The sequence below is a fragment of the Anoplophora glabripennis genome, unplaced genomic scaffold (genome assembly GCF_000390285.2).
Source record: "Anoplophora glabripennis isolate ALB-LARVAE unplaced genomic scaffold, Agla_2.0 scaffold504, whole genome shotgun sequence".
Classification (NCBI taxonomy): domain Eukaryota; kingdom Metazoa; phylum Arthropoda; class Insecta; order Coleoptera; family Cerambycidae; genus Anoplophora; species Anoplophora glabripennis.
Genome location: NW_019416583.1, coordinates 113,492 through 127,269, shown reverse-complemented (window position 1 = coordinate 127,269; position 13,778 = coordinate 113,492). Strand labels below are relative to the sequence as shown.

The following is a 13,778-nucleotide window of genomic DNA, read 5'->3' as shown; positions in this document are numbered from 1 at the left end:
TGTAAGAAATCGTTACTATTCGTAATTCGAGTACTCGTTACTCAACACGATCCGAAGTAACGATTACTAAAAAAATTACGTTATCGTTAATTCACTACTCGAGTTCTCGATTTTTGCAAGAGATGTGGTAGGAGTAGGTGTAGATCCGAATACCGAACCGCTATCGCCAAATCCACTGGTAAAAACGAAACTGACCACTGAAACAAAAATGAACTCTGCTCCATCATTAGCGAGATCTTGAATTTAAAAATTGTACAGATTACTACAATATGTATAAACGTGAAATTCAAATATTGTAGAATCCTACACTACAGTGAGTCTGAAAATTTCCTGTATATCATCGAAATACAAGCTGAAAATTAAATTATTTACTTTTGATAATTTAAACACTTTAAAGCTGCGTAACATAATTTGTAGGTAGTAGGTACCGATTACCTAACCTGCATACAAGACAAGTAACTTCAGATCTCGAACCGTTATAATCCGACTGCTGCAGTACTCGTACTACCCATACAGCACCTTTTGATCTTCGAGTAGTCGAATAATTGATCCCAAGTAATGATTACTGTATGAAAAAGTAACGAGTAGTTACAGGTACTGGAAAGTAACTGAATTTTATAAGAAATATTACTTCAAATTTCTACAAAAATTAGTTAAGGAGATAAATACATTAAAACATACATATATTTAAAGAACATGATTTTTTGTATACCTGCCAGTTACAGAATTACATTAACTTCCTTGGTCTTAGTTAGGAATCTATGACCTGCTCTTGTTGTTCTTGGTTTAGGCACTGTGGTGGCAGACCAGTATCAAAAGCCTTAGGATACTAAAATTACTATGGACAGAACTGCTTCTCGACAATGGTGGTCCTCAGAGACATTCTGTGGTATGCATCAGTTCTATTTTCTATATTTATAACCTTTAAGTTTGATTCTCTTGGTTTTCGTGAATCGCAAATGCAAATTGTACTAAATTTTTTTCCTGAATGTTTAGTGAACTCAACTAATTTTATTTGAAACTCGAAACCCAAGAGATAACTGCAAAAACTTCGAAGTGTTTGAATCAAAATGACGTTGGCAAACCATTGTGGTATATCTAAATGCGTTTTTTAAACAATTTGAAGGATTTTCAATAATTCAAACAATGAATAAATGTGCATTTTTATTTTTTTATGTACACAAAAAGTAAAAGTTATATACAAATTCAAGTCCCTTCCTCCAACAACTACTTAAAAAGCGGCTCGGTCGCCCTCAAAAACTCCTCCCTAAACTTCTTAGTGTTGAACCTCTCCACCGAAGCCTTAGCCCGTTCCCTAATCTCGTTCACTTCCTCGTCGCTCAGTTCCAGGATAAACTTGATGATGTACGCAAACTCCTGCGGCATCTGTGCCAGAAATCCCAGCCTAGAACTCTCAGAAGTCTCGATGATATCCAAAAGAGGCCCCCCTGACCTGTGCGCCACCATTATCAACCCTGCCGCCATCTGCTCCACAACGCTGATACCAAAGTGCTCGTCCACCATGGTATGGATCCCGACATAAGCATTTTGGAACTCCTTCAACAAATCGTCGTAGGGGATGTTAAGTTTGAATTCGACGTTGTTTTCGAGGCTTAGGTGTTTACTGAAATCCATCAGGTCTTTAACGAGCTTCTCGTCGTCGGCATTACGGCAGCCGCCGCACAGGACTAGGGTTATGTTGCTGAAGAGTTCTTCCGGTACCATCTCTCGGAGCTCGTACATCGCTTGCAACTGCAAGGGGTGGTCTTTCTCGGGTCGGAACTGAGCTAGGGACATGATGCGGATTTTTTTAGGCTTTTCCAAACTCCTCGGCAACCTTTTTAAGTGGTCAATTTCGCAAGGGGGGTAAACTAAGTGCAGCGGTTTGTTCCAGAGTATGGTGAGGTGCTCTAAAGTGAACGTAGAATTTACTAGGGTTATGTCGGAACACTGGCCAGTGAGTGAATATACCTGGAAGATATTAGTATAAGATTGATATCCACTTTTCATGGAGTGCATTTATCTGGTTTTAAAATTAAAAAAGGGGTGGACTTTTTAAGAATGCATGTATTAGCAATTTTTTAATCTAAAAATTAGTAATATATTCTACTTTAGCGTCCCTAAGAACCTCTCTGTACCAAATTGGAATAAAATATCATTAAAAATGCTTAATAGGCCGCCATACACGATCAAACAATTTGCACAACAGAGGACTTTGTGCAAACATTTTGATCATGTATGTCTTGATTGGAGCTGTTGCGCAACAGTTTGAGTAAATTCGAGCTTGCTTGAAATTATTTGTGCAACACGTGACTTACTCAAACAGGTTTGAACGTGTATGTGGATCTTTGAAGATGTTGTAGAACGTAACAAACAAATAGTCATACAATTACAGTTGTTGAAGCGGTTTTAAAAAATAAGTAAAATTTAGAATTTATACAGATGTATCACGATTTACCCGAACTATGGAAAGTTAAAAGTGAACATTATAAAAATCGAAATTCAAAAAGTGCAGGCTTCTGCAGACATTTTTAATAACAAAATTAATTTCAGAACAAAATTAACGATACCAGACAAGCACGAACAAACTGCTTAAAAATATAAAAAATTGCCTATTTTCAATAAATTTGCACAAACTGTGGTATCGTGTATATAATCACCAAGTTGTACAATATTATGATGTATGACAAAAGTTTGCGCAAATTGTTTGATCGTGTATGGGGCCTGTAAGAAATGGATAACCAAACATTTAATTTTTTTACTCTGATGTGATAGTTATTTAAAAAACTTCTTTTCTTTCTTATTTGGACATTTTACGTCTGTTTATTAATGCTAATAGGGCTAAACACTGACACCAAGAAATGAGCAGTCCTCGACCTGGAAGTTTGTTGTAGAGTAGGGATCTTTACTTGCCTAAAGGGTTCTACATACATTGTTCAATTCGCACAAATTGGGCCGCACGAATCTGCATGAACGTGCCAGGCATGCAGTGTGTGGAGGAAAAAGCGGTACGGTTTTATTAGCATGCAAATCTGTTTCAGTTAGATACGTTGCCTTTCTTGGTTCGTGTGATTTGGTTCGTAGGGTAATGTTCGTACGAATGAAACGAAGTCTGTGGTGCCCTTTATGTTGCTTAGACAACACAACCAAAGATTTTACATACTTTTCCGGGAGATGTCACATCTTTCTATAAAAATGTCACTCAAATTTGTACAGCTTCTGTGAATACACTGAAGTACAGGCCACTAAAAGGTGAGCGAGCTTTGCAAGCCTTCCCTGGACAGTCACCCATATACTAACTACGATCAGAGTTGCTTGACTCTTCATATCAAAGACATCACTATCAAATTTAGATAAGCTTTTCCTTTTACTTTTGTCCATAATTACAATAGGAATCTCTATCTGTTCCTAATATTTTCACATATATTTAAAATATCCACAGTAAGTAATGAAATAAAAATAGTAAATAACTACACAATCGTTTTAGAAATCAAAAAAATTTAGGTAGACATGTGGCGAAATTACTACGTAAGAAATAAGAAAGAGGTACAAGCAATAAAAGTGTTGAAAAATGCATAGAAAAAGGAAGGTGGTCAATTGTAATTAAAGTTGTATTATTTTGTTTGTTCTTTCGCCACATGATTTTTGTTTTATATCTTTTCAACATAAAAATCTTAGAGGCAGACAGATTCTTATCCTAAACTATTATTATCAGCTAGATAAATAAAATATCTGAAAATTAAGTAAATTTAAAAAAAAAACAAATAGGTAAAACGAAAATCTGATCTAATTTTTACGTCGATGGTTCCACAAAAGTAAAAAAAAACAGGTGCCCACACCTTGAAAGATTTTTAATTCAAAATTGATAGAGAGAGGTTTCTGGATACTCTGATTTAAAAAATAGTATTTATCTTTTACATAAAAAATTTCACTTTTATGTATTTGTAAGAATGTTTCACCTCTTTTTAAATTTTAGAACTGAACACATATGATCAAAATCGAGATATAAAGGTGGCCCCATGAAAAGCAATACACATTGTCTATAGATACCATGGATAACTAATAGTCGAATATTGTACATTTTATAATACCATCAAGCTCTTTATTTCAAAAATGGAGAATAAAGTAATAATTTTTGTTAATTCTTATCACAATTAATAGTATGGATGAAAATTTAGATGCATATTAGAAATTACTGTATTTTCATGGAAATAGGTTTCAAGTTTTATTCACCGAAAGGTACAATTATTGTTAAATAAAAAAATATTTTTGCCCTTAAAATAGATATTCAATGCGAAATTTTAGAAGTCAGAAAAAGGACTAACCGCCTTTAATGAAAGGGGGGGGGGGTAAGGAAAGGAAAACATATGACCTTGAATATGGCACATATCCGCCTGTATTTTGGGTTTTGCTAAAACTATTAAAAGACCAAGTTTATAGACAACGTTTTCAATGTTAAAGAAATCGTTGGTTGGGAATCGGAATGATTTATCAAAATTTGTACCAATATTTGCATCTCGAATTGAATATTTCTATTATTGTACCGTTATTGTATCAATTTTTGTGGTAGTAACGTATTACAAGAACGTACTTAATTGTTTCTTGTACATTTGGAAAAGTCATAGCATTTATTAAAACCTTATTTATTATTTAATAATTTACTGTTTATACAACATTTTTATCTCATTGACAATGTTAATTAATATAAGCAACACTCTAAAAAAAATAAATTTTAATATGAAAGCTTCATACAAAAATAAATTGCGGTCCTCCTGTCAAGAGCACTGAAACTTTTAAACAAACTCGGTACAATAGATTCTACTCTGTGCAGTTTAAAACTTGTGGTAGTAATATCAGAAAATTCAAATTGTAGTTATTATTTATTCCTCTAATTAAAATTAGTTTCTGTTTAATATGAATATGTATTTTGTAATGTTCAATGTAACTATCAAAATTTTAGTCTTTTAATTAATTAAAATTTTTACAAAAATATAAAAAATTATAAAATTTTATTACATACCCAGGCAAAAATGTGATAATATATGAGTTTTCCCAAAGTCAATGTCTGGCTTCTAGCAATAACTTCTCTGTTGTTGTAAATGGCTTGTCTGCTTGATACTCTGCGGAGCATATCTTTGGTGATGGTGGGGTAGTGTATGTAGGAACCCGTTTTACAACCGCCCAGGTATTTGAACACCGGTAAAGAAAAAGAAAAGCCAGTTGTATCGATGAACACATCTAAAACGTAGTTCTATTAATAAAATTATGATTTAACAACGTTTTTTCTTACCTGGAACTAATTTGGTTAAGGCTTCGTAAGCCAAATACATAGAACCTAGCGCCTGGCCTAACAAAGTGAATGCGGGATACCTATGGCCCTCTATCCACTTACGCTTAGTTAAATAGATAAAGTTTATATTTTTTATGTTTACGTTCAAATTTTTCTTAACTTTTTCTAAGATTTCTCCAGGGGTTACCTCTACATCTCCGGTGTAGACATTGATTTTAACTTTAGGGTACCTAAAAATAAATATATTAAAGATCATATCCATAAAGCATGCATGACTTAAAAGTGCATTAACTCACTTTTCTTGTATGGCTTGTAAAGCCACCCATAGAACTTTTTCTCCGCCACCTCCCGCATTACAATACGGGTGAAATATACCAAGAACAAGTTCTTTTGCAACACTTTTCGCTTTCTCTTTTTTGAATTTTCGTCTGAGGTAAAGATAAATTACAGGAAAGAGAATCGCTAGTGCTACTATCATAAAAAAGGATATCACTATTAATAATTTTACGACTACGAGGAATGTCCTAAAAAACAAATAGAATTTGAGTTTATGCCTAGCTGAAGAGGTTATAGAACACACGTTATCAAACAACGATAAATTTAAACTATGTTAAATAACATACTTACATTATGTTTATGTGATACGACATCCTAACCAGCCTAAATTTAGTTTTTTTATTAGTTAATTAAAAGCTATTAGCTATTTGTTAACTGAATGCCGGTAGCAATCTCAATCACAGATTAATTATTTCATGTGGCAATGCCCAACAAATATTACTGTAGGTATATAATGTTAGATAAATACATGATTCATAACAGATAAGAAATAAATTTCTCACATGTTATATTCCCATCCATTTAACACTGTCAAATAAAAAAAGAAATAGGTAGGCTTTATAATTTTATATTCATATTTCCTTATTTTTTTTAAATTAAAGATTTATTTGGTATATAAGATATAACCTTACTTTACTTGTGGACTTGTGGATTAGTGGTGGGCAAGATCCGCATCATACGTATAAATCATACGGATCTCTAGTGGGAATCAATTCATGCGGATCTCGATACAAAAATAATTTCGTATCTTCGCATCACCGCATCAGTATGAATTGAGAATGACTTGCATTGTATTCTATGGGTCTCAACGACTCAACTGATTCTCTCGTATCCGATACAGGTCGATGAGATACGATGCATTAGACACACTTTACTGCAAAGGGAATTGAATATTAAAATGCGAATACGAAACTGCGGAACGTTGGAGACGGAAACAACAATACTTATAATGTAATAGATAATTTCGAAAATAATTTTGAACATTATTATATTACACTTGCAAATTATTACACGTCTTCACAAAATGAGTTTAAATGTATTACTCCGTGTTCTCCTGCTAGAACTCATAGTTCTGCTAATAAAGTAATATTTGTGTACGTTATTTACAAAAAATGTGCCAATATTGACCTGGTAAGTATAATAGGTACATCGTATCTCGCCTTAAATTAATTTAATCACCCCCTACTCCGATAGTTCTATCTGTTTTGTATTTAGATTTAGAATATATACGCCAACGGAGCGTGATACGAAACACGAGATTCAAACTGGGAATGGGTAAGCGCACGCATACGGGGAATTGTTTATGCGGATACCGGTACTAAAATAATTTCGTATGTTCGCATCACACCGCATCGATGCGAATTGGGAATGAAGAATGAACTGAATCGGTTTCAACTGATTCCTTTATTCGTATCGAATACAAGTCGGTGAGATACGATGTAAGGACTCTAATACATTAGTACAGTATAGTTGCATGGGGAACGAAACATTGAGATGCGAATATGAAACTTTGGAATAATATGGAGTAATGGAACCTGAACCAATACTTACTTATAATAGGCAGGTATTCTATTCTATATTTAAGAAAGAGTAAAATATAAACACTTAATAGAAAATATTCTGTTTTATATACTTTTAAATAGATAACAAAAAGTAAAAACTATATAAAAAATAGCATCTTTGGTAAAAAAAGTTATTTACTTTATAAACTTTATTTTTAAACATAAACACTTAATAGGAAATATTCTGTTGTATATACTTTTAAATAGATAACAAAAAATAAAAACTATATAAAAAATAGCATCTCTGGTAAAAAAAGTAACGTTCTTTAAAATTGCATGCAAAATAAACGGGTATCGGTCAGACCATCACATTTTTACAATTAAAGTTTAAAAATAATAATTGCGACACTTTGGTTGCACTTAATCTATTACGTCTTTCAGTTATTGTCTGTCCACCCTTTGAGAATACCCTCTCAGATGGAACAGATGTTGCAACTATCGACAATCTTTTTTTCATTACTTGAAAAAGTCTAGGATACAACAATCTGCGACTGTTCCACCAGGTTAATGGATTTTCAGTTCTTTTAAGAAGGGGCTCCTGTATATATCTGTTAATTTCTACGATACTTGCAGCAGTAGGATTTTCTATTTCCGTTAGGGATGCAGTGTTTTTATCATATTCATCCCATACAGATTCTTTCGCTAATTGAGGCTCTTTATTTACAGGCTCTATTTCCACTTCGTATTCCATATCTTTTTCAGTTGTATTCAGTTTTATTCCATTGCAGAGCAATGTCACCGATTGTTTGGCTTTTTCGTAAGCGTTAACATTCGCGCCGAAACCCTCTTTTTTAAATCGGGGATCTAGGAATGTTGTCTCGGCTAGTAATAAATTGTCCGATATATTTTGAAAACGTTTTTTTAATTGTTGATTCATAACCATTAAAAATAAGTCAATCTCGGGTGGCAAGTTATTCTCATTTTGCATATTGTTGCAATGTCTTATCAGGGCATTACTTAAAATAATTAATTTGGATATGGTTACATTCTTTTCTGCACTTACTTCTTCTGTTACTTCAAGAAAACATTTAAGACTTTTACATGCAAGATCAAGAACCTTCCAATCGTTTTGTGTTAATACTTCGGATTCGAAGTTTATTAAAGCTAACGTTGATACTAGAGGTTCTTTCACTTTCATAATTCGTTGAAACATTTCATATGTGGAATTCCAACGGGTCGGACAATCCTGTTTTAAATTTAATAATTCGTATCCCATTTGTTGTTGGACTTCCCTAAGTTTTGCAGCTGCCACAGGGCTCTTTTTAAAATGTGTAACAATAGTTTTTACTTTTGATTGAACTTGTGCAATTTCTTTCAACGACGTTTGTACCACCAGATTTAGGGTGTGCGCATAGCACGGCAAATGTTTCCATCCGCATATTCTTACCGCTGCTGTTACATTCGCCGCATTATCTGTTATTACGGCGGAAATTTTATTATCTAAGCCCCATTCATTTAAAACTTTTTTAGTTTCATTTGCTAGGTTTTCTGCTGTGTGTCTTTCGGTGTATTGAAAGCAATCTAATAGAAATGATTTTATTTCGCAGTTAATACCACTGTCGTCTATGAAATGAACGGTAATAGATATATAACTATCATTGTTTAAAGACGTCCAACCATCCGTAGTTATTGAAACGGATGAGGCTGATTGTATTTGTTTTCTAACTTCGTCTGATACTTTGTGGTACAATTGTGGTAATAGGGTGTTTGAAATTGTTTTCCGCGAGGGCAGTGTATAATTCGAATTTAACATTTGTATAAATATTTGGAATTCTCTATTTTCGACAATATTAAGAGGTTGATACTCGGAAGCTATCATTTTCACTAACTGAAAATCTAACTTTGTGCTTTTATTTTGCGATAAGGGTCTATGGATAAAAGCATTGTCTGTGAGAATCTGCTGACTATATTTTATTTTTTTAGATGGATTTGAAATATTAGTTGCCGCAGAAGTACTAGCAGTAGCATTATTCGTATTATAGTTAATATTACCGGAAGTTTGCAAGTCATTTGTATGCATATCACTGTCCACAATTCTTTTTACTTCACCAATTGTTGTCATGGGATGTTTTTTTCGCATATGACGATATAAATTCTGTGTTGAACCCCCTTTGATTGAAAATAAAGTTATACAATAATTACATTTGGCTTGTAAGTTATTTCTAGCTTTCTCGAAGTGAGCCCAAATATTGCTTCGTGTTCTATTAGAGCTCATAGTGTTCTGTTAATAAATAAATTTATAAACATTATTTTAAAAAAATGTGCAAATCTTACCGTGATTTATTAACAAGTATCTGCCTTAAATTAGGTTAATGAAAAATTGTCACCAAAAGTTATTTTATATCATTACTATGTTCATTAATTGCTGACTGCTGCTGCAATTTTATAAAAGAAAGGGTTGAATTTGAAACAGGCAATGAGACGGGACGGGACAGAGAACGAGATTACGAGGCACGAGGTATAGACAAAGAGTTTAAAGAGTACCTAAGCGCACGCATCCGCAACTACAATGCCGGCTTGCCAGCTATTGCACGCAGCACGGAATGTGATTCCTTGATGCGGATCTTTTGATGCGGATCTTTGTGTTGATACGTTTCGCATCATACGGATCATTAAAAAGATCCGTATTGCCCATCTCTATTGTGGATGTTTTTATTTGTCAAATATCTAGTGATAAAAATTTTTGTTCTGTTGGCAGGAATTATTATTATTGAAGTTTTTTGTTAAAATTTCCCGCTGTTTATGTTTAACTTAACCTATAAAAGCTGTTGAATAAAATATTATAGGCTATTATAGTTTCGTATGAATTTACAAAATGGTACGTAAAAATTTTATTTACAATCTTGTCTATTTTATTATCAATACATATTTTCAGAGACGTAGTTTGGCTCCCAGCCAGAAATTCAAAAATGATACCTCCATCGAAAAGAATGGTTTTACTGTACCTGCAAGAACTAAACGCACCAGAGAACATTCTAAAGATGACAAAAGTAATAAATTACGGAAACCTTTATTGCAAATTAATACTCAGATTGTTTTTATCTCGGATCATGTAAGTACTTATTAAATTGACGTGTTTGCGATGTGTTTAGTTAACAAAATGTTAGGAAGAATTAATCAAGAAGCTATCTAAACCTTTTAAATGCCCCATTCCAAACTATGAAGGGTCAAACTCGACAAGGAATCTCGGAATTAGGCGAACACAGGCAAAAAGGGCTCTGTACGATCCTAATATGCCTAATGCGTTGGTACTTTACGCCCCTCCCGAAATCTCTGAACATGAGAAGCTGAAAAGCGACAGGTAAATAATGGGTAGCCTTGTTATCAAAATTACGTAAAATGTGTTTCAGTATAAAATTGGTACATGTGGTGGTGGACCCTCTTTTGGGCAATATACTGAGACCTCACCAAAGAGAGGTAAGTCAGTAAGCCTCCTTAAGCAGTTTTACTTTATTTGCTATTTTCAGGGTGTTAAATTCATGTACGACTGTGTGACGGGTGTACAAATACCAGGTTCCTTTGGTTGCATCATGGCTGACGAGATGGGTTTAGGAAAGACATTGCAGTGTATAACACTTCTCTGGACTCTGGTACGGCAAGGACCAGAAGCGAAGCCTACTATAACCAAGGCCATAATCGTATGTCCCAGTTCTCTAGTTAAAAATTGGAGCAACGAAATCCACAAGGTTTGAAAAACGTCACACAATTTACGTGCATTCTTCTAGGTTGTTTTTTTTAGTGGTTAGGGGGTCGCTTACAAAGCATGATAATGGACGGAGGCACAGATATAAAGAAAAGGTTGACACAGTTCATGCAAGGACAGGGCCCGACGGCCATACCGGTTCTTATAATTTCCTATGAAACGTTCAGAATGCACGCTGATATTTTGCATGCAGGTGAAATAGGGCTTGTTCTCTGCGACGAAGGGCACAGGTAATGAATTTTGTTTTGACTCGTTGAGTAGTTTCGTAAGGACGTTTTTTTAGGCTGAAAAACTGTGAGAACCAAACGTACAGAGCTCTGATGGGGTTAAAGGCAAGACGGAGGGTTCTATTGAGCGGTACGCCCATTCAGAACGATTTATTGGAATACTTTAGCCTCATTCATTTCGTCAATGAAGGTTTATTGGGCAGCGCTTCGGAATTTAAGAGGAAGTTTGAAAATTACATCTTAAAAGGTAAACTATTTAGTAATATTTTGAAATATATCGGACTTTTTAATTATTGATATTGTACGAAACAACTACTCTGCGGGCTACAGGCTCCTGTCAGCATTGAATTACACCTAATATCTAGAAAATAGCTCAAGAAAATCATCATACACAGACAGGTTTCGAACTTATTGCTATTCAGTACCTAAGCATTTTATTCTTTTATGCATACAAAATTTTTTTTGTTTTTAATACAAAATATATGTCACTGTAGTAGCCTTTTGTGTGGATATTTATACTTGAAGTTGTGTTTGCGGTTCTGAATTATGACTAAGTCCCTCGTTATTTCAAATTTATATGTTTTTTTATTAACTTAACAATCGAGAATCAAAAAAGGCCGGCACGGGGTTTGGAATTCCGAAGCCTGAAAAACAATATAGTTTGTCATCAATTTGTTTCTGAATCGGTCCACAGAATTGAACCATTTTGCCCATCTCAATTAGTAGGTCACTTTCTGTCAGTACATACGTAACAATGCTTTGTGCTAGTAGGCATTGTGTAAGAGTAACATTTAAGATGCGACTTACTTTATAGGTTATATCTCATCCGTATTATTTAATTTGTAATCATTTTAGGTCAAGACTCGATGGCGACGGAGCTGGAATGTCGACACGCGTCGGAGAGACTGCAAGAACTCACCATGATCGTGAATAAATGCCTGATCCGCCGAACCTCCTCCCTCCTCACTAAATACTTGCCTGTAAAATTCGAAATGATCGTCATTTGCCAACTGACCCCTATACAAAAACAGCTGTACCTAAACTACATAAATTCTGAGTCTATAAAGCGTTCAGTGACCGAAGAGAGCGTTAAACCAACGTTCAGCTCGTTGGCCAGCATAACCACCCTGAAAAAGTTGTGCAATCACCCCGACTTAGTTCTGGACAAAATACTGGAGGGAGCGGAAGGGTTCGAGAAGTCCCGGGGACTGATGCCGCCCCGGAACGGTGAGAACGAGGTCAGGCCCGAGTTATCGGGGAAACTGATGCTGCTCGATTGTTTCCTGGCGAATTTGAAGGTGAACTACACCGATAAGATCGTTTTAGTGTCGAATTACACTCAAACTTTGGACTTGTTCGAACGGCTGTGTAAAAGAAGGTAGTTTTCTTGTATTGCAGTTCGTTTCTGGTTAAAATTATATCTTTTAGGGGATACTTGTATGTACGGCTGGACGGTACGATGTCGATTAAAAAGAGAGCAAAAGTTGTTGAAAATTTCAACAATCCTGAGTCTAAAGAGTTCATTTTCATGCTGAGCTCGAAAGCCGGCGGTTGCGGGTTGAATCTTATAGGCGCAAACAGACTGATAATGTTCGACCCAGACTGGAACCCCGCGAACGACGACCAAGCAATGGCCAGGGTGTGGCGTGATGGACAACAGAAACCTTGTTATATATACCGATTTTTGGCGGTATGTATTGAACGGTGTTTGTTTTTTAACTGAAGATATTGTAGGAAATGTGATATAACGTGGCAAAACTGACAGAGGGTGACCTGCTATTTCGTAGGTATTAACTAATGATATTGTGTTGACACAAGTTTTTTTTTCTAAGTACCTACAAAATAGCAGGTCACTCTGTGCCAGTTTGGCCTTATCGGGTAGCAGTCCAGTACTCTATTACGTGGCATTTATGTTTCTTTTTTTTATTGTGGTTTTTTCTTTATAATTCCCTTACAGGCCGGGTCCATAGAGGAAAAGATATTCCAGAGACAGGCGCACAAGAAAGCGCTGAGTTCGACGGTGGTGGACATGAACGAGGAAACGGCGAGACATTTCAGTGTCGCGGAATTGCGGGATTTGTTCAGGTTAGAAGACACGGAGTCGGATACGCACAAGAAGTTGAAGTGTAAGCGATGCCTAAATCGGATTCAGATAAAGAATCCACCCGACGACGCGGATTGTACAGACGATCTGGCCCGGTGGTACCACTGTTGGGACAAGAAGGGGCTAGCGGATATGGTAATGTGGACGATAACGTTTGCAATTGGGTTGTGGTTGGAATACGTGTTTTTTTTTGTAGGTTTTGAAGCAGATCTGGGACATGTCGAAATATATTTCGTTTGTTTTCCACCAGAAATCGGCTCGACAGGAGGTCAAACCTGTCAAGAGTTTTGAGGAAGAAGAAGAAAATGACGACCCCGATTTCAACGAAAAGGATAATTCCAATGATTCTGATTACTCGGAATAAAATTTTTAATTGAATTACCTTTAATTGTTTGTCGTAATTTTATATTTAAGTTATATGAAAACTATTTGTGATATCAAGAATAAAATTATTTTTATGTTTGAGTATTTGAGTAGCTTATTTCTGATTAATTGTGACTCAATCCTCTACAATTATTTTCTATTGTCTTAAGGAAATAAAGTTTTCTGTTCTATT

General features: G+C 35.0%; 2 protein-coding genes across 3 annotated transcripts; one reads left to right on the top strand and one right to left on the bottom strand.

Annotated features, from left to right (window-relative positions):
* Positions 1-1,147: 1,147 nt before the first annotated feature.
* LOC108911819 (GDP-Man:Man(3)GlcNAc(2)-PP-Dol alpha-1,2-mannosyltransferase) lies at positions 1,148-6,292 on the bottom strand. 2 transcript variants are annotated; one of them, XM_018716853.1, is made up of 6 exons: positions 6,259-6,274; positions 6,130-6,154; positions 5,587-5,814; positions 5,291-5,520; positions 5,021-5,238; positions 1,148-1,971 (listed from the first exon to the last, which is right to left on the bottom strand). In XM_018716853.1, coding segments are annotated over exons 1-6 (1,446 nt in total). In that variant the 5' UTR covers positions 6,260-6,274; the 3' UTR covers positions 1,148-1,227. The 2 variants fall into 2 exon arrangements, with proteins under 2 accessions (XP_018572369.1, XP_018572370.1); XM_018716854.1 differs by having other exon boundaries at positions 5,918-6,292.
* Positions 6,293-9,921: 3,629 nt separating this feature from the next.
* On the top strand, positions 9,922-13,648 carry LOC108911824 (DNA repair and recombination protein RAD54-like). The gene is made up of 11 exons (XM_018716860.1): positions 9,922-10,006; positions 10,064-10,240; positions 10,296-10,489; positions 10,539-10,605; positions 10,656-10,874; positions 10,928-11,121; positions 11,175-11,365; positions 11,974-12,496; positions 12,547-12,808; positions 13,076-13,357; positions 13,419-13,648. The coding sequence occupies exons 1-11, from the start codon at positions 10,004-10,006 to the stop codon at positions 13,584-13,586; spliced, it is 2,280 nt and encodes a 759-aa protein (XP_018572376.1). The 5' UTR covers positions 9,922-10,003; the 3' UTR covers positions 13,587-13,648.
* Positions 13,649-13,778: the final 130 nt, after the last annotated feature.